We start from the raw sequence: 19,430 nt of genomic DNA on the forward strand, positions 1-19,430 counted from the left end.
ATCTGACTCACTGGCTTCTAACTAACTGAAATACACTTTTAATGCAAAGTTCATTGAGGTGGTTTTCCGGCAGTAAAAAGTAGAACGGACCTTGTGAATCACAAAAATGGGCAAATCTCAATTTCACTCTTTACAGATGGTCCAATTATCATAGTTTAAATCTATTTCAATAAAAAGAGGCTGCGTAAAATCAGAGGTCGACGTTTTCCAGCGAATAATTCAGCTAATGTGCTTATTTCCGTTTCTTCTGTGTCGCATTTTCACAGTTAAACAGCCGTTCAATCGGGAATTCAAACACAGTTAAGAGACTCGAGTCTCCGCTAAGCAGAACTCTTAGTGTTAAGAGACACCTTTTCTGTGGCATCAAAGTTGTCCGTAAACTTGTTTTCACACCAGAATCCATCGATCTCTGGTGGAGTTAGTGAAATTCCATAAACAACATGAAATATCCGCAATTTGTGGCCACATTTCGTCCATGCAATTGCCACGTCAGGTTAATTATTCAATTAACTTTTAAATAGCCAATAGAACAAGATATCTTTGCGGGGGGAATTGTCTGAAGCGGAGTAACCGAGACCAATAATTTTACTCATTCGTGTGTCTCGATGTTTGTTTTAAGGCATAGAATTGCGGGAACGACATACGAGAAAATGCAGAAAATATTGCCATTTTCACGTGAGACAGCACTTTATTGGTCACTGTCACTTTGGATTTCATTTATGAGATGGAGAAAGAAAAAGATCAGCCCGATAGAGTGAGTTATCGGTGTTAGATAAAGTAAAAGGGTGGAGTCGCTGGTCGTTGTCCTTACTCTACATTCAAATTCAATGTCTTCGCGACCACATCAATAATTTTTCAGCAATTATTTCTTACATAATATTGCGTGCATTTAAACTTTAAAGACAGATAACCACCTTTGCAAAAAGCAGCACGTTGAGAATAGATGTTTTCTCAAAGACTCATTGAATTTTCCAACGAGACGTGCCAAAACATTCACTGATATTGCCATGAAAGTTGATTGGCATTTTGCAGATTAAATTGTGGCTTTATGCGATCGTTTATTTTATTGTTGCACTCTGCAAAAAAGTTCCATGCAAGATGACTAAATCAATGTTCTGCAGTCGCAGACAAATGGGTGCATGAAATGTGCATATTGTGAGAAATTGAGCGACTCGAGCCAGCATGTGGTTTTCTCTAATTGAACACAAGACTTGCCCCTTTTTGTCGCCAATCTCAATTGGACTCTTGTGCACTATTATTCCCTGTATTATTTATTATTATTGGTGTAACCAAAAAAAAGTGCATAAAACACCGCGCGGTCCAGTCTCTCAGCTTCAAAGTGCATGAACATGAGGTGGTTCTGTTTGTTAGATTGAGAAAACTGATAAAGTCATAGATTTTTGATAAAAGAAGTGAGGCAAGTTTCAATTTTAGAATCGATAACTAGGGAAAGCCTCAGCCTAATGTCATTAGTAACAAGGTTCTGCAGAAGTAATTGAATTTAACCACAGTTATATTGTAAATTATTGTAGTAATCACAATCAAAATACCTAAATTCAATAAATTCACTATAGAAAAAGAAACTCCTAATTGCTCCTAATTCAGTGAAACGTGATACACTCCACTCTTATCGTACGATTAATCTACAGAGAACTTCTCTTGATGCCAACAACTCAGATGCCGATTAAGAATAATGGATAAACTGGAGGTATACTGCATTTTGATTTAGTGAAAGTATAATTTGATATTTTGTGCGTTGCGTGCCGCTATTTCACTCCATATAAATTAGGCATTAAGCCATAGTTGCAGAAAAAGGCACTTTGGGGTGAGAACTGTCCGTTTGTTGGCTCACAAGTGTCACTCTACGGACGGAGGAAATGACGCCCAAGATTTTCGTTTATGCAATATTGTGCAACATGCATTTCGGGGTCACATTTTCGTTTGCAGAAGACCTTCACCCGAACTCTTTCGCTTCTGTTTGCTGGTTCTTGACTCTTGCGACTCTTTCGCCGCGAAATTGGCGGCTTCTCGTCTACCTGGGCGATCAGGCGTGAAGCTCACACTCCGTTGAAATGCGATTCAGGGTCCATCGAATACGCACAGAAACCAGTTGGGAATATTTTCGGAGTGCTCTCGCGAAAACACCACCTTTTCTGCTAATTGTCTTTCCTCTTAATTACCCGAGATCAACTCGCATGACATGTCACTTTGTCATATCATAATAGTTTTTATTAATGGTACTCCTGCGGACGGTAGTGTGGCGGAGATAAATGCTAAGCGGAACCCACATTCTATTCCCATGGCGTGCAATTTTTCAATCAGCGAAAAATTATAAAGCCAGCGCTCACTAAGCCGCCATCAATCTCTCGGCTCTCTGATAGCAACATGTCTATCTGTCCTACCAGTTCTTTGTTGCTGCTGCTCGAAATTCAGCAAATCCGCGCCTCAATGTGTGTTGACTTGGCGAAAGTCAGGAGGGAGGCGAATCGATTGAGAAAAAACGCCGGTATATACGATTGTGTCACCATTGGACCAGCCCATAAGTCCACTTTTAGCAAAAACCATGGTCAGAATGAAACACTTGCACTTGCCGACCGGCTACAATTAAAGTGCAGAATCATTTCACTTAATCGCCGTCGAGGATTTTCAAGGCGATCAAGAGCATTTTTCGGAAAAGCCATTGATCTTTTCACTACCAAAACAATAGGGGCAATTTCAGCGAAATAATTTCACATCTTTAAGATACCATTTTATGATTGCTCTCATCGTAAATGCCAACAGTTTAATGTTAATCGCTAAGTGCACAGATCAGTTCAGCTTACTTTACGTGCTCTTTATGGTATATTAATCTTTATTCAACATTATAGTTCAAGTTTTTATTGATCTTGATAATAAATTTACTGAATTTCGGGAAACTCCTTCAATTCCTTCGGCTCGATTTATTTCTAAATTAGTGGGAAATATTCAAGACTAGTTACAGTTACCATAATATCTTCTTTCTGTGTTGAATTTCATCAATTAGATATTGTGTAAGAATATTGCTCTGAGGCTTGTCAACTGATACGATGAAAGTTTATATACTAAACTTGGTGCTTCGGCTGCGATTTTATCAATATGTTTTACCGACCAAACACACTATGGCCAGCTCAATGGCGCTCTCGATCGCCACCAAAAACTTGTCTTCGTAATTACCTAGACGGAATCAATAAATATATCACTAGCAGTTCAGCAAGAAACTGCAATTACTAATTAATAGTGCGCCATTCATTTCTCAGACTGCATTTTTGTCACTCGAGATGGTCTTCGCGCGTGAATGCCACGTGGAGGGTGTCTCAATGAGGCACTTTAATTACCCTCTGGACTCTCATCAATGCCCGGATGCTGGGCAGTTCTGCATCTCGTCAGACGGCCAGTGCTCTTGAATTGAATGAGATGACCCATTTTTCTGCCCTTCCACACAGTCCTTGCACTCAATCTTGGTCAAGTTTGTCCTTATACTCAATCACCCTCATGGCATTCAGAAGAGATTTCTTTCTTCAGCCACTTTCCCAGGCGACTGCACCATCAAAAGACCGACGACTCACCCACAGAAGGTGAAATGAAGCAATTACCTCTACAATAGCGCACAGTGCACCATACATTATCTTCTGTTGGCAGCGCTGTAATTACTATTATACATAATCGTGTGTTTAATTTAATCGGTGTCCCATATATTGAACTCACAGAAGGCAATTAGTCTTTCTTTGCGAAGGAGACATTCAAAAAGAAAAAAAAGCGCGGCGCGATGGTAAAAAAAAGAGTGGCGGCAAACACTTTACTCTAAATTCAATGCAAAATCTCGTTAGAGATTCATTAATTCAGAGCCTCTCATGTGTGATTATATTTTCAACGATTATGAAATTGCAAGACGCGAACATTGCAAATTTTTCAATTTTCAATACCCATGAGACAAGTATTGTAACGCCCATCTCGCGGGGAATTCATTATTATTTAAATAAATTTTTCGCTCTAGTCCCTGTCTCACTCTCTCTCTCTCTCTCACTCTCTCGCCATGCTTGAAAATTTTCATATGCAAAATTGCCCATAAATTGTGAGGAGAGATATCTCACAACTTCTATGAGGCGATTATTGCTAAATGTCGCTGCAAGAAAGACACCTCAAAATATTCAATCTATGCAAGGCTCTACATGATTCACTATTATTCAAATTGATTACTTTATAATTTAGAACCCAATTACATTCATTGCACCTTTGGTGCGTTCTCGATTCTGAACTACAGCATGAAAAAACTGGGAAAATTTACCTCGAGACACAGACATGGACTAGAAGTTATGCACAAAGTCTTCTAAGCACTTTTCATTAGAATTAAGACAACATTATAGCAACTTAAAAAGAGATTTAGTTTATGGGCAGTTGAACACCGTTTTGAGAAAATGAGGCAATTTTTAACACTTTATTGAGATGAAATAAATTTCCTATTGCTGATGGTATTTTTTGATTCAAAGTGAAAAAAAAGCTCATGCAGAGAATATTTATAGTTCTTGGAATTATTTTTGAATGAAGCAGAAAGATCATTTCATCTTCTTAAAACTATTCTAAATACGTCAATATTACCTTCAAAATTACCTTCAAACAACAGCTCAATTAGCAATAATGCGGCACTTCTCTCCACAGTGGATCACATCTTCATTCTACCGTGAGATTTAAATATAGTCACTACTTCCAGCCATACCGGCATCCGGAATGCGAACGCAAGACAATAAGTCGTGCGAGTGCAGTTGTATAGCCCACCTCTGTGTTCGTTATGGCATTCTGCATATCTTAATTGAGTTCAACAATCCGTCAGCCAGCAATTAATGCATATAATCCACGAATAAATGTCAAGTATGCTCTGCATGGCACTTTGCACTCTTATCACGGGTGATTTGGGCGGCGGGGGAAGACCTCGCGACTTTCCCTTTCATCTCTCCACCCAGTCGTTCTCGGGCGGTGCAAGAGCTGCATTGCTCTACGCATATCATAAATCTCTGCGGCGCAGCGAGACCATGTCTGGGCACTTCACACAGGTGCAAAAAGTGCCTGAAAATTGTCATAAGCTGGATCATACACTTGATCTCCCACTCGTGAACTTCCATCTCTCCGGCGTGGCAATACAGACGCAGCACCATGGCGAGAGCCATGTGGTAAAGGGAAAATGACATAATTTCGGATCTGCGTGCAATTTTGCCGGATTGCAATATAAAAGGCCCCGATTGATCGGAACGCCACACAGTTTTCTCAGCACCTTCTATCAGCAACTATCCATTCTCTTAGAAGTATCCGCAACCACAATGTTCAGGGTATGTTGAAAGTGCAACGAAGCAGTGGATTCAGTGTTCAGTGATAACCGCCAGTGATGCCCTAATCACTTGTGTGATCTATCCCCCCAGATTGTGCTTCTCTTCGCCGCCGTGGCTCTCGCCCAGGCCATCGTCCCCGTCCCAGCCGCCTACCCAGCCTACGGTGGACACGGACTCGTGACCCCCGCCGTTACGAGCCAGCACTCCAACATCCTCAGGTCATACGGAAACTTGGGACAGGTTCGCACCCTAGAGATCCCAAAACGCAAGTCCCTTGCTAATTGCCAGTCTCTCGTTGCCAGATCTCCACCTATTCCAAGACCATCGACACACCCTACTCCTCAGTGAGCAAGTCTGATGTTCGTGTGAGCAATCCTGGCTACGCTGTGGCTGCCCATGCCGCCTACCCGGCCGCCTACCACTCTCCCCTCGCCCACACCTATGCCGCTCCCCTGGCCCACGCCGCCTACGCTCCCGCTGTCGCCCACGCTGCCTACGCCCCTGCCGTCGCCCATGCCGCCTACGCCCCTGCCGTCGCCCATCATGCCTACGCCCCTGCCGTCGCTCATGCCGCTTACGCTCACGCTCCCGTCGTGGCTAAGGGTAATTCCTTCCACCTAGTCGAACCACTTCATCTCAAACTAACTCATCTGTCTTCCTTGCAGCCGTCGCCCCAGCTGGCGGACTCCTCGGAGTCGCCTACTCCGCCGCTCCCGCTGTCGCCCACATGAGCTACTCCAGCGGTCTGGGCTACAACTACGCTTGGTAAACGCACCGAGTCTGCCTCGAAGGACCCCCGAAGCACAGCACACGACCTTACAGCCCCTCTTGTAAATACTCTATCTGACTCCTGTCCGAAACACCTCTGTATTTATTACCTCTCAATTCTCAATCTTGCGGCCTGCAGTCTTTATACGATAATAATTTATTTGAATAAAGTTTAGTTACAAAAAAGCGCGGACTTTGAACTTGTTAAGAAATTGTGGCGAAAAGTTAGAGGTTGATTTGAAATAAAGGCTTTTTGAAGATATATGTTGAATGTTTTCTAAAGGATGGACTTCACCAGGAGGGATTATCAATTAGCCGTCTGTTCTTGATAGAATATGGAAAATTGGCATTTTTTGTTGTAAAATTTATGCACCAACGGTCAGCATCAGCATGTGATGCCCTTCTAATTTGAAAAACCAACAATCGAGGGGTCCCAAAGATGATTCTATTGAATGCTCACCGGCACCGAATTACTTTTCTGGAGTTTATTGACTGTAATATACCTTATTACATGTTCTTGTCGATCGCACAGGTCTCGACGGGGATCCCGATGAGCACACCGCTTACAACTTTAGCTTCGTGCGCCTCCAGTGACGCCTCTTAGCGTTGTACCTGCAATCCGGGAAACAAAGAGAGGTTATGTTTACAGTTCACCACATCACAACCAAAAACACGTATTTTTTGCGCAAATTGCACTGCGATTCTATCAGACATGAAGAAAACGAAGGTTCTGGGAGGAGTTCTACTCACCGGATAGTGTTTCCAGTCCTCATCCGGATCCAATGCGGAATCGGTCTGTTTTGCTTCAGCTTCTTAGCCAATTTTTGCTTCACCCTGAAGGTTTTATGCGCCGCCTGCAAAATATAACAACAATTAACGATATATTGACATGTCGACCGTAGGATTATGGAAGAATTTCACAAATAAATCGAGAGATGACTAGAATTTTTGCAGAAAAATAAAATCGTACCATCTTTCCTCAGGAAATCTTGACGAAAAGAGAGAGAAACGTCAAACCACGAAGCACAGCCCAACGAAAAAATGTTGTCCCAAAATTTTGCCACCTCGCGGGAAAAAATAGCAACAGAGAGTCTATGTTTTGTCAGCTGACTGACGTTTTTATTGTGTTCTGCAAGTTTTCCTCTCTCTAATTTCCTCGAAATCATGAAAAATACATGATAGTAGATCTGTTTGGACGCTGGTACAGTTGATAAGACAGAGTCATGGATGAGATCGACAACATTATCATACATTCTCTTCGACAAATCGGATGGTTGGTGCTCAATGGCGATATCCGGTCATTTTGCAGTCCTCAATTGATTCTGCCTTCTCTTTCACAGTGATATCGACGAGGAGATTTACTCCCTGTCCTCATTCACGCCCGAGATGTTGGTATCGTCCGTCTCAAAGTGTCTCACCCTCATCAGGCCGACGCTGGAAGTGCCCCAATCGCTCCCGCCCGGAATGGCTCAGCGGTTCGGTGTCACGACGAATCTCGCGGAGGCCTGCAAGGTTCGTTGGCTTTGGACTGGGCGTTTGCGTTCACTAGCTGATAATGGCTTCTTCATTCACAGAGTGTAGGATTTCGCGGTGATATCGGTTATCAGACGTTTTTGTACACAAATGTAACTGAAGTTAGGCGAGTGTTTATGTTTCTCATCGAGCATCTGCCCAAGGAAGCGGAAAAGGCGCAAGCCAACCAGTCACTTGGTGAGTAATTCATCCTAGTCGTGCTGAAATAGGGGTAATTGTCTAATTTATGAAACTCTTTGCAGATTATCCCTCTTCTGTGAAGCAAGAGATTGCGAGGAATATTCAACAGAATCTCAGCGCACGCTGGCTTCCGCCACCATGCAGAATCTTGCTTCAAGAGAGAAACACTTTCTCTCCGAGATATCTAAACATTCCTTGGGGTGAGTTGGAGGATAATCAGGAGCACAAAAATAGTGAAAAGCCTCTAACGGAGGAAGCTTTTGTGAGTCTGTTTGACCAGACGTCTTCTGAGACACTCTTTCCTTCGGTGATTGCCAAGAACGACGAGGAACTGTTTGTTGATCAGGGAATCGCTCTGTCAAGAGTTCTCGATTGGCAGAAAGAACCGCTTATCAATCGAAATGCAATATCTGAAGTTCAGGAGCTTCACAATTCAGTATCAGCCACGGAAGAAGTTGGAGAGATCGTGAAAAACAATACTCTGAAAGTGAGAACGCCACTGGAGTCTCTTCAGGAAGAGATTGAGGAGCTCAGGCGGAGGATTGAAGAATCTGTGGGTGAGCGACAAGGGATCCTCGAAGAGATTGAGGGCAGTAAAAGCACAATTTCCCAACACGAAGAGAGATTGTCGGGTCTCAGGAAGGAGAAGCGCATCCGCGAGAGGACTAACATTGTTCTTGAGAATCCAGAGGAGAATGTGGCCAAATTGGAAGCCATGGTGGCCAATTCGAAAGAGAAATTGAAAAAGTTGGAGCTGCAGTGGCAGGAACACGAGGCTCCGCTTCTGGAAGCGCTCAATAGTGCTCAAAAGAAGAACTCTAAAGAAATGGTAATAAAAATCCTTGATTTCTGGCAGTTTCCTATGATTTGCTAATATTTTTTTCTGTTTGCTCTTTCAGTCCAAGACAAAGCATTTAGTGGATCAGATCACTTCGATTCGGAAGAAAGCCGAAGAGATTACTCTGGAGTTCAAGCAGAAGAGCTCAACGCATTCCCAGTTAACGGCCGAACTGGCCAAACTCAGTAGAACTATTAATCGCAATGCATACACGTCGCGCATCCTGGAGATTATCGGCAATATTCGGAAGCAGAAGAACGACATCGACAGAGTGTTGAGGGACACCAGAGAGCTGCAGAAGACGATCAACACGGTGACTGGACAGCTGGACAGGCAGTTCACCGTGACGGACGATCTTATCTATCGCACGGCGAAGCGGGACGAAAACTCACGGAAGGCCTATAAACTCCTGGCCACTCTTCATGCAGACTGTGCCGAACTAATCAATTACGTCCAGGAGACCGGAGCCACAGCTCGTGAGATACGCGATCTGGAGGATCAGATAGAAACGGAGAAGATGCGAAATGTGTCAGCGAATTTAGAGCGAATAACATCAGATCTGCATCAGATGCAGAAGGAGAGCCAAGTGTTAGAGGAGAAGCTGCGTTCCGCCCTTCAGAATGAGGAATCAGGGGAGTGAGACCTGCATTGTTTTTGCCGACTGTTTAATTTAATACAAATCTGGAAGAATCCAACTAGACAAACTACCTGACTATCAGTTTTTCACGATCTCAGGAGGAACGTAGTTCACGTCCTGGACGCGAGGCTTCTTCTTCTTGCCGAACCACCTCTTGGGATAGAATTTCCTCTTCTTCTCGATCTGCAGATCGATCTGGTCTTCGTTCTCGAAGAACCATAGCTTTTGCTCCTCCGTCTCCATGTCTTTGGTCATCTTCTCGATGTCCTTCACGGTTTGTGCTCGACGCAGTCTCAGAAGTTCCTCATTCAGGCGATCTTCTCGCTCTTGACACCACTTTTCGTAGATCTGAGGAAAAATTAATTGAATTAATTTACACATTGCACTATTAAAGTCTCTTATCTTACCTGATGTTGAGACGCAATGTCTTCCTTTTCACACTTGGCGATCGCATGAGACAGCATCTTCAAGATTTCCTCCTCGAATTTAGCCTCATTCGCCTTTAACTTCGACTTTTTAGCTTCAAGAGCTACAATGAACTCCTGCAAGCCTTTCTTTTCTTCGGGTGTCTCAATTCCCTTCAAGGTGTCCAAACTCTTTGCCAAGACTTCTGAGTAAACTTCTTCGCCATCCTTGAGATTGTTCACAAAATTCGTCCCTTCTTCGAATTTCCCGAAGAGAGACAGTCCAAGGATCTGTATGCTTCTTCCCACAGCATTGGGAAGATTCAATCCCAAGTAGTATAGAGTTTTCCCCACTAAATGCTGATGATCTCTCAAGTCAAAGTGATCGTCGAAGAAAGCATTCCTCAAATATTTCACACGGATTCTCACTTCTTCAGGTTTCTTCTTCCGTTTCTTTTCTCCCTCAGCGGGAGCTATCTCTGCTTCTTCGCTCTTCTCAAAAGGCTCTGGATTCTCCAGGTATTTCCAGCAGCCGAGCAGAGAAAGGGATTTCGTGATGTCATTGCCAAAATCCTCCTGAAGCATCAACATGGAAGCCACTTTTGCGGCAAATGTAAAGTTCTGCGCCTCTATGAAAGTGTCCAGTGCGAGATTGGCCGAAAAATTATCCAGGAATATGCCAAAATTAAGAGGATCATTGAGAATCTGCAGCAACTCTTCGTACTTCCTCAGGGAAATCAAGTTCCGGACGACTGCGTGGTGAGTTGAATCCATCGTGTTGGAGGTTTCCTCAGACATCCGCAATTTGTGCAGTATATCAAACAGTTCATCGATATGTTCCTCATTCTGTAGCTTATTGCAGCAAATATCAATGTCGATGCTGCTGAATTTGCCATGTTGCTGATACTTTTGATCCAATTCAAAGAGATAATTCTCGAATTCGATCTTCTCCAGAATCGGTGTCTTCAACCGCGCATTCCAGGCTTCTGAACACTGATAGGCTTGTGAGAGGTAAGTTCTTGTGCACATTTTGTGCAAGTGCTGTAGACTTCTGAGCTGTTTCCACATATTTGAAACGGGAAAGAGAGAAAAACCACCGGAAAATGCACCTTTTGTTGTTCTCTATTTAGGTTATCTCACAAATTCACTTTGCTATTTCGCCGCGAGAGTGTGCTGAATGTCTTCGTTAAGTTTCCGCACGTGACTCTTCGGGCGACTTCGTACAGACATCGGGTCGCTGGAGAATTGCGCCAATTGCGCCACTCTGCGGCGACGCAGCAAATCAGTGTGTCCGGTCGCGAAGAAACGAGGCGTTTTGTGGTGGTGGAAAATTTCCATTAAATTAAATAGAAATACCCCTCAATTGACTACCATACCGTATAAAGAGGCAAGTTTGATCGAACGGCAGTGCAATGAGTTCGGAACCAGCAACGAAGAAAGCCAAAATGACGTGCCTCGATCAACTCAAGTCGATGACCGTGATTGTGGCGGACACTGGAGATTTTGAAGGTAATTCTCTCACTCTATTTTCCATCAACTCTCACGCGCTGATTATCGCCTCTGTGCTCGCTACTCACTCACCACCTGAACTAACAAAGTGTCGCTGTGAGGTGAACGGCCCACACATTGCGCAACAGCCCCGAAAAAGAAGATGCTGTGAATTTGCCGGTGAAATCTCTCCGGGTGAGATTTCAAGGACTTCCTGGGTGGCGAATTTATTGACTTTTCGATGAAGTAATGTGGCTAAAAATTGTTCACAAAATGTGCAATTCACCGACCAAGGTGACCCCGCGAGTCAGTGTTTATCAATTCACTTGCGCGCCCCAGTTTTGCGGTGCTTTGCAGCCTTTCACTCACCAACTGAGCTTCTCAAGACCTCCCGAGGCGCTCTTTGCCGTGCTGGAGCGCCCTTGGGGTGTCTCTTGACCGTGACTGTGCTCTCTATTAATTGTCCAATCGGCGCGAATTTTTCCTCCCGTAATCGCACGTTTGGCGATAACACGTCGGCTGATAACGAGGTGACTTGGAAATGTCTTCCCGGAATCACTGAACATTTTATCATGAAAGATTCATCGGCCAGATTCTCCGCAATCTGAATAATTCATTGTAATTCAGGTAATCCAGAAGGATTTTTCCACTCTACGAAAATCTTCGACAAAGTCTCAAAATTGGATTTTCGTGATAACACGGAAAGTCACTCATAAGAATCGAACAAGAACTAGATTTCATATTTTTACTACTCCTCAAAGTGCTGAGAAATAAAAGGGATTTACCGTTAACTTGCGGTCACATTTTCATTTGAATTGTTCTCTGGTAATAATCTGCCCAGCAACAACCAAATCGTCGCTTTGGAAGATGTAATGAAAGCAATTCAGAAGATCATGTGACAGTTTTTCTTGTTGCTTTTCAGCCTATACAAATTAATAATCAATCGTTTGATACATGGTAAAATTCGATTGATATTCGCTCTAAGTCGAGGAGCAGTTTTAAGATAAATTTGATGAAAAATACAACAAATAAGTGGTTTTATTGTTCCAAAAATAGCAAGAGGAATTGCTTTAAAATATGTTTACATCCGGTCGTTTGCTTGACAAAAAAAAACACTGTTTTTTGCAGAAATATAATTTTAGCAATATGAAACAAGAGCGACTGAATATGACAAAATTGCTTGACACGCAGAGTTAATTTGTTCTCGTTTGTATTCCATAAATCCATGCAAAGCATTTCTTTATCATTTTCTCACATTTATTTGATCTCATTTTATGGGAAATTCCATGTAAAATGCACTCTCTTTTGCAAAAGCGTGTCATAAGCCGATTTTGATGATAACGGAGGTAAACACAAAATTGCTACACACCCATTCGTATTCTGAACTGTAGAATTAATTAAATGTGCTTCGACCTTCGCTGTTGCGTGGATATTTCGAGCAAATCAGGCACTTTTACTGAAAGTTTTCATTGCATCTGTTGAGTTATTTACTTGCCTTATGTGCTTTGCGGAAAATAAGCTTCGAGCTGTGTAAACTAACCGGCGGAGCGCGCTTTGCTGATAAAATGCGCCCTCCAGGGTCACAGAGCGCTGTTGAACTGATTTATGCACTTGTATTGCAGCCATGAAGGCTTACAAGCCCACCGATGCCACCACAAATCCTTCGTTGATCCTGTCGGCCGCCGGCATGGATCAGTATCAGCACCTGATTGACAAGGCGGTGAAGAGGGCGTCGGAGAGCGGAGGGAGTCAGGATGAGAAGGTGGCTGAAGCCATGGATGTGCTCTGCGTGCTGTTCGGTTGCGAGATCCTGAAGATCATCCCAGGGAGAGTGTCGACCGAGGTTGACGCTAGGCTGTCCTTTGACCGTGACGCCAGCGTGGCCAAGGCTCTGAAGCTGATCAAGCTGTACGAAGAGCAAGGAATCGACAAGAAGAGGATCCTGATTAAGCTTGCTTCCACTTGGGAGGGCATCCAGGCAGCCAAGTGAGTTCTTCTTTGTACATTGCAATGTTACTGAAACTGATAGAGATATTGTGTTGCAGGATTTTGGAGGAAGAACACGGTGTGCAGTGCAACCTGACCCTGCTTTTCTCCTTTTGCCAGGCTGTTGCCTGCGCTGAGGCCGGCGTGACTCTAATCTCACCCTTTGTGGGCAGAATTCTGGACTGGTACGTCGCGAACACGGAGAACAAGTCGTATCCGGCAGAAAAAGACCCTGGCGTCGTGTCAGTGACCAAGATCTACAACTACTACAAGAAGTTCGGCTACAAGACCGTCGTCATGGGCGCTTCGTTTAGGAATGTTGGCGAAATCAAGGCTCTGGCTGGCTGTGATTTGCTGACCATCAGTCCCAAGTTGCTTGGAGAGCTGGGCGCCAGCACAGATGCTGTGCCGCGAAAGCTCAATCTCGACTCTGCCAAGGAGGCGACACTGGAGCAGGTGTTCCTCGATGAGGCCTCATTCCGGTGGATGCTGAATGAGGATCAAATGGCCACGGAAAAACTGTCTGAAGGCATCAGAAAGTTCGCCGTGGACTCGCGTAAGTTGGAAACCATGTTGAGGAACTTGCTCCACGCATCGAAGTGAGGAGAGTTCAAATTTGAAGGAATTACACGTTCTTTTGGGGTTTTTGATGGTCATTCTGTTTTATAATCCTTGATCTGTTTTATACCACTTAATAAAAAGTTCTTATTGCCATAATTAAATACTACTCATCTGTCGGCGGCCACTTGCTCGATACTTCCATGGAAGCTTTACTCGGGAGCCACTGCTGATACTCACTGAGAAGATCTGTTGAGTGGAGAGATTAAAATTGCATTAAACATCTCATCATATTTCCACTAAAGCACCTTACATTTTGGATCCTTTTGCCAAATTTCCATCAATTTGGGCTTCGAAGTTATTTGTCGGTTCACCAGAGCTTTGATAAATGCCGTTACTCTAGGGATAATGTTGCTATAACTCCTGATCATTGAAGCTGGCGTGGACAAGAGTTGAGGGGTGTATTTAGCTAGAGTGGGAAAAACCTCTCCGGACAACAGGATCATTCCGAAGTGTCTGAAAAGAAAGTGTTCTCATAAGTCAAAGAACTAACAGAGCATTAATGGTGACATACTTGCAAGCCTCCACTCCAAATGGCATGTCCACGTCTGCGTCCGGAAGTGGCCACGCTGCCCGTCCAAATGTCACCCTCATCTTCCTCCGGACAGTTCCTGTTTTTCTGTTGTACTTCGGCTTCTCATCTGCAATCTCCTGGAAATTGCACATTGTGGGAACATATATTGGCAGCCACTGTGGTTCGATTTCCGTAATGCCTCTAATGAACATCTTGGGCTCAGGCTGAAGGACTTCGTAGACCTCCTGATAGATCACCCACTCAGGGAGCTCCGAAGCCAGGACAGATGAGGAGTTCAGGAAGACAGGATCGATCATTTCTGGAGTATTGTAAGCTCTCTTCAACCTGATTCTCTCTCGAGGATTAGAGATGTCTTCCATAGGCACTCGACGAGCCACACGATCTCCCATTCCTGCCAGAAGGATCTGCCGCAGGAGTTTTGCTTGATCATCTGTTGGAGGCCCCAGCTTCGGATCCACACAAACATCCACGTTTGGGATATTGAGATTGAGCTGATTCGTCAGCTGAACTCTTAATTTCCGAATCTCTGTTACTGCTTTCAGCCTTAGACCATTCTTGCGACAGAAGTCAGGCAGTTTGTTCTCAGATCCCGCATATTCGGCTCCTCCAACGGCTCGCAGGAGCACCATAGGATCTCCGAGACTAAGAAAATGCCCAGAACCGGCCCAGGCTTTGCGTCTCTTCGCCCATTTTCCTGCATCCTCAGCATTGTTGGCATCTCTCGTGGCTGGTGTGTTCTCGAGGAGAACCTGCTGCACACTCAACGCGGAGACTATGCAGATCGTGTATGACATGAGATTGTGTTGGTTGCTCAGCGCCAGCATCTTCCCGAAGCGTGGAGCAATGGAAAAGAGGGAGATTGTATTACCCAATTCGGTGACTTTCAATCCCTTTGAGGATTCCTCGAGAGCACCCAGGATTTTCAAGCGTGTCTCCGCCATTTGCAGCTGTTCACTCTCTGGAGACGTTGGGAATGGGAAGTTCACAACTTTAGTGATTCCCATGCACTTCATTTGCAGCACTATATCATCTACAGGTCGCTTCAGGATGTCCGGCACTGAGAAATCAGGGAACTCATTGTTATAAACAGCACTAGAGTAGATCCTGTAGCAGTGTCCAGGACCCGTTCTTCCTGCTCTTCCGCTTCGCTGATTCGCCGATGCTTTGCTGGTGAACTTCACCACGTAAGCTTCCACTCCGGTCACAGGATCATACAGACGAACCTTCTGCCTCCCACAATCTATGACGTACTTAATGTTGGGAATTGTCAAGGAGGTTTCAGCGACATTCGTGGCCACAACACAGAGTCTGGTTCCCTCGGGAGGAGGCTGAAAGACCCGCTCCTGCGCGGCGGATGAGAGCAGAGAATAGAGAGGTAGAGTCCAGAGAGGCTGACTTGTGGCCATTCCCAGAGCTTCCTCATCATAAGGATCCTCTTCATCTTCCGACAAATTCTCATCCACAGTCTCAGTGTCAATCAAGTCCGCTTCAGTGTCGTCGCCAGGAAGTTTGTAAGTATCCAAATTGATTTTGGGTAGAGAAAGTTCCTTGGCAAACTTCTTCCTGGCCTTCTTCATCCGTCTAATTGCTCTCTCCATGTCGAATTCCTCATCAGAATCAGCCTTTCCCGCCTCTTCTGTCTCCTCCTTATCTGCTAGTGAATCGTCTTTCTCTGGTTCGGTTTTCTTATCTCCTTTAGGAAATTTCATTCTTAGTTTTTTCACCAAATAATTCACTTCCTGCTGTCCCGTGAGGAAGATCAGAATTCCTCCATCTGGCAGTTTTGAGTGAATTTTCACGGCTTTCCGAAAGGCTTCCTTCACATAGTCGCTGTCTGTGACCTTGTTGAAGTGCACAGTCACCGGAAACTGTCTCGCTTCCACCTTTATAACAGGAGGAGGTGTTTTAAAAAGTCTCTCATTTTCCGTGAAATCAGACACTCTCAAAGTCGCTGACATGATCACTAATTTGAGTGGGTTTCCCTTCTTCTTCCGCAGCGGAACCACTCTGGACAGCAATCCTAGGAGAATATCTGTATATACACTTCTCTCGTGTGCCTCATCCAGGATTATCACTGAGTACTTGCTGAGCTCAAAGTCCATCTCCATCTCCTTCAGCAGCACGCCATCCGTCATGAACTTCACCTTCGTCTGAGTCGTGGTGTTTCCTTCGAAGCGTATCAGATACGACACAACGTCCTGACTCAGATTCATCTCTTCAGCCACTCTCTTGGACATGGAGATCGCTGCCACTCTCCTTGGCTCTGTGATTCCTATCAGCTTGTCTACCGCATAGCCGGCTTCGTAGAGAAACTGGGGAACTTGAGTGGTCTTCCCACTGCCAGTCTCTCCAGCGATAATCACAACGTCATTCTCGTTTATTGCCTCCATCACGATTTGCTCCTCACCCAGGATGGGAAGCTTCAGCCGAGCTGCCTGGATTTCTGGCTTTCTCTCGACGTGAACGTAAACGGCGGGCTTCGAAGGAGGCCTAGGCTTCGCTGGAGCTTCCACATCCGACACTTTGAAGGAGTTCTCAGTAGAATGGATTTCATTTGCCGGGATTTGTCCATTTTCCTTAAGATCTTCCACTGTAAAGCTTAAATCTTTAGAAACATGCAGTGTTTCTATTTCTGCGGGCTTCCTAGTCTCCTCAGTTTCAGCTTCACTCTCTGAAGATGAATAGAATCCATCTGGATGAGGACAGGGCATTTTGGGATGCTCAGATTCTTCCTCAGAAGAGTCTTCAGATTCTTCAGCGGCACTTCTCTCAAGAACCTTCCTTTTTCTGCTTCCAGCAATGCTGTTAGGCTTCTTGGAAGTCGTTTGTCCATTCTCAGAATACACTTTGTCTCCAGCACTAGAGAATTTCCTAATGCCACTCGTCTGGACAGCTGTTATGGACACAAGTTGATTGACTTTGTCCGCAGGAAGTTGAACACTCAGCAAATTATCCAAAAGCGTTGATCTCTAGAGAATATCAGAAGGTCAGAATGTGGAAAAGCTTATAATGCAACGAAGATCTTACATTTTCCTTTTTCAGCTTCTTATCAACAATTTTCTCCAAGTTTTTCCTCTGCTTTTTCGAAAGAATTCTTGTGACTTTCTTCTCTTTGACCAGCGCTTTTGTATGTCGTTTCCTTGATGGAATAACCAGAGCATTGCTTTCATCGTATTTCTTAAGATGTTCCACGTTTCCTCCAAGATCAATTTTTATCTGAAATATAGGTAAAATTATAATTAACACAGTTTGTTTACATAAAGTAAGGTTAAAATCTGAAATCTTAATTATCAAGAATTTTTAGTTATTTACCTTCTTGATTTCACTATTATCCGTAACATACTGTATATCCTGCTTCCTTCTTGCGTTGATTTTCTTCTTCCCCATTGCAAAATATTTTATTTTCCACAGAAAAAGTTGAAAGAAAAGCACGCCGAACACGCCGTAGGAGCAAAACACGCTGTTCGTCAAGTCCCAATGTTTTCTATGTTTTTTTGACGAGGATTTCCCCTCCAGTCAGCTGTTTATTGGAGCCCCGATGTGGACGCATTTTCTCACGACGAACCAATTATTTTACTTTTCCGGGCATTTTTAAGTGATAATGGCAACTGGTGATAGTAAATCAGGAGGCATAAAGGTGAAGCAGGAGCCGGGAGTGCTGGGAATGAGACCCGATGGAGGAATCCGAGCAATCAAGACTGAGAGACTGACTTCCTTCAAAATGCCACGTGATCTCACTCTTGGAGGTCCTGGGCCAGGAAGAACCTCGAGAGGCGGTGCCACGAAGAAAGTCTACACACCCAATTTGAACGCCGTGCGGAATAAGAACACGTGAGTTGAGAGGAAGTAAAAAAGTGATGAGAAACTGAAGGTTTTCCTTTGTAGAGATGTCAAGACTTCACGGGATACGCAGCAGAGGAAGCTGGTTCGGACTCCGCGCAATGAGAGAGGAGGAAAGAATACCCGCAATAACCTAATCCAGACAATGGGAGTGTTTTCAGAGGGCGCAGGGAAGTCCATAGTTAAACGATATTCAGAACCTCGATACTCTTCTGGCGACAGGGAAAGCATTTCCAGCAGACGCTCTGGCGCCTCGAAGAGAGATTCCAATCGTCCGATGAGCGATGCTCAGGCCCTGAAGGAGATGCTGGCAAGCAGTGATGAAGACGAGGGCGCAATGGATGATGATGCAATGATGCCAGTGATGCTTCAAGCAGGTATTTTTCCAATTGACTTAGCTATTTCACCCGGATTAATCTCTTTTTCATTTCATACTGTTTTAATTTTCTTCCTGTCCTCCCTGTAATTCCACTTATCCTTCCAATGGTGTTATGTTTGTGTCCCCTTCTCTAGCACAAACCGATAGAAATGTGCTAGATGTAGCCAAAGACTTAGTTAAAGTCAAAGTAGAACCTGCAGGTAAATAATATTAAGTACAAGATCATTATTCCAATACAGTTGTCCTTAGTAAGCTGTTTATTGGGATAATCCTTCAGCGACTTCCTGGGCTAACATCCTCTTGGTTTTGAATGCTATTCGCAGATGAAACCTCCTCGAATGCACCAACAGTCTCCACAACGGTTCCGTTTGCGCCAAAAGTCAAATCAGATCCGGAAGGGGAAAAGATTCCGCGATCTCTGGAGGAAATCTTTGGCACACAGTCTTCTCATCTGTTCCTCCTTCAGTTGCCGGACACATTACCAGGCCGAATTCAAGAGATCTCAGCGGAAGAGACGACAAAAGATGAAGACGGACAGGGAAATCCAAATTCGGTGAGATCTGAAATATTGCCTACACATCTGCCAGATTGCTTGACATTCACTGGACCTCCTTCGTGCAGGCCTCTCAATTGAATTCGCTGAAGCAGCAGGACGAAGGTGTCATAGGGAAGTTCGTCCGTTATAAGTCCGGGAAGACAAAATTGATGCTGGGAAATAGTCAATTTGACGTGGATGTGGGCATCAACACGGACTTCCTGCAGCAACTCGTGGCAATTGATGCCAATCCCGAAAGACGGTCTGGCAACATGTACAATCTGGGAAAGATCCAGACTAAGCTAACTGCCACTCCAGACTGGGAGCACATGTTCAGGAATATGATATAA

General features: G+C 44.3%; 7 protein-coding genes across 9 annotated transcripts; 4 read left to right on the forward strand and 3 right to left on the reverse strand.

Annotated features, from left to right (window-relative positions):
- The first annotated feature begins 4,632 nt into the window (after positions 1 to 4,632).
- On the forward strand, positions 4,633 to 6,456 carry LOC132259044 (pupal cuticle protein C1B-like). Of its 2 annotated transcripts, XM_059756596.1 has the most exons (4): positions 4,633 to 5,339; positions 5,430 to 5,579; positions 5,642 to 5,942; positions 6,005 to 6,456. In XM_059756596.1, the coding sequence occupies exons 1-4, from the start codon at positions 5,331 to 5,333 to the stop codon at positions 6,106 to 6,108; spliced, it is 564 nt and encodes a 187-aa protein (XP_059612579.1). In that variant the 5' UTR covers positions 4,633 to 5,330; the 3' UTR covers positions 6,109 to 6,456. The 2 variants fall into 2 exon arrangements, with proteins under 2 accessions (XP_059612579.1, XP_059612571.1); XM_059756588.1 differs by having other exon boundaries at positions 5,642 to 6,456.
- Positions 6,457 to 6,577: 121 nt separating this feature from the next.
- On the reverse strand, positions 6,578 to 7,180 carry LOC132259070 (large ribosomal subunit protein eL39). Its single transcript, XM_059756618.1, has 3 exons — positions 7,078 to 7,180; positions 6,858 to 6,961; positions 6,578 to 6,719 (listed from the first exon to the last, which is right to left on the reverse strand). The coding sequence occupies exons 1-3, from the start codon at positions 7,078 to 7,080 to the stop codon at positions 6,671 to 6,673; spliced, it is 156 nt and encodes a 51-aa protein (XP_059612601.1). The 5' UTR covers positions 7,081 to 7,180; the 3' UTR covers positions 6,578 to 6,670.
- LOC132258947 (coiled-coil domain-containing protein 22 homolog) lies at positions 7,180 to 9,298 on the forward strand. The gene is made up of 5 exons (XM_059756513.1): positions 7,180 to 7,380; positions 7,448 to 7,619; positions 7,682 to 7,817; positions 7,883 to 8,649; positions 8,720 to 9,298. Exons 1-5 carry the CDS (start codon positions 7,331 to 7,333, stop codon positions 9,296 to 9,298), a joined length of 1,704 nt encoding a protein of 567 aa, XP_059612496.1. The 5' UTR covers positions 7,180 to 7,330.
- Positions 9,299 to 9,367: 69 nt separating this feature from the next.
- Positions 9,368 to 10,885, reverse strand: LOC132258955 (small ribosomal subunit protein mS27). Its single transcript, XM_059756526.1, has 2 exons — positions 9,703 to 10,885; positions 9,368 to 9,643 (listed from the first exon to the last, which is right to left on the reverse strand). Exons 1-2 carry the CDS (start codon positions 10,765 to 10,767, stop codon positions 9,374 to 9,376), a joined length of 1,335 nt encoding a protein of 444 aa, XP_059612509.1. The 5' UTR covers positions 10,768 to 10,885; the 3' UTR covers positions 9,368 to 9,373.
- Positions 10,886 to 10,963: 78 nt separating this feature from the next.
- LOC132258993 (probable transaldolase) lies at positions 10,964 to 13,895 on the forward strand. The gene is made up of 3 exons (XM_059756544.1): positions 10,964 to 11,208; positions 12,810 to 13,173; positions 13,233 to 13,895. Exons 1-3 carry the CDS (start codon positions 11,112 to 11,114, stop codon positions 13,774 to 13,776), a joined length of 1,005 nt encoding a protein of 334 aa, XP_059612527.1. The 5' UTR covers positions 10,964 to 11,111; the 3' UTR covers positions 13,777 to 13,895.
- LOC132258849 (probable ATP-dependent RNA helicase kurz) lies at positions 13,806 to 17,784 on the reverse strand. The gene is made up of 5 exons (XM_059756359.1): positions 17,639 to 17,784; positions 17,354 to 17,542; positions 14,306 to 17,295; positions 14,045 to 14,247; positions 13,806 to 13,980 (listed from the first exon to the last, which is right to left on the reverse strand). The coding sequence occupies exons 1-5, from the start codon at positions 17,711 to 17,713 to the stop codon at positions 13,898 to 13,900; spliced, it is 3,540 nt and encodes a 1,179-aa protein (XP_059612342.1). The 5' UTR covers positions 17,714 to 17,784; the 3' UTR covers positions 13,806 to 13,897.
- Positions 17,785 to 17,844: 60 nt separating this feature from the next.
- LOC132256800 (DNA-directed RNA polymerase III subunit RPC4) lies at positions 17,845 to 19,430 on the forward strand. 2 transcript variants are annotated; one of them, XM_059753358.1, is made up of 5 exons: positions 17,845 to 18,157; positions 18,212 to 18,543; positions 18,680 to 18,745; positions 18,869 to 19,098; positions 19,167 to 19,430. In XM_059753358.1, the coding sequence occupies exons 1-5, from the start codon at positions 17,928 to 17,930 to the stop codon at positions 19,428 to 19,430; spliced, it is 1,122 nt and encodes a 373-aa protein (XP_059609341.1). In that variant the 5' UTR covers positions 17,845 to 17,927. The 2 variants fall into 2 exon arrangements, with proteins under 2 accessions (XP_059609341.1, XP_059609349.1); XM_059753366.1 differs by lacking the exon at positions 18,680 to 18,745.

The sequence above is a fragment of the Phlebotomus argentipes genome, unplaced genomic scaffold, assembly GCF_947086385.1.
Source record: "Phlebotomus argentipes unplaced genomic scaffold, Phlebotomus argentipes genome assembly contig_6, whole genome shotgun sequence".
NCBI lineage: Eukaryota > Metazoa > Arthropoda > Insecta > Diptera > Psychodidae > Phlebotomus > Phlebotomus argentipes.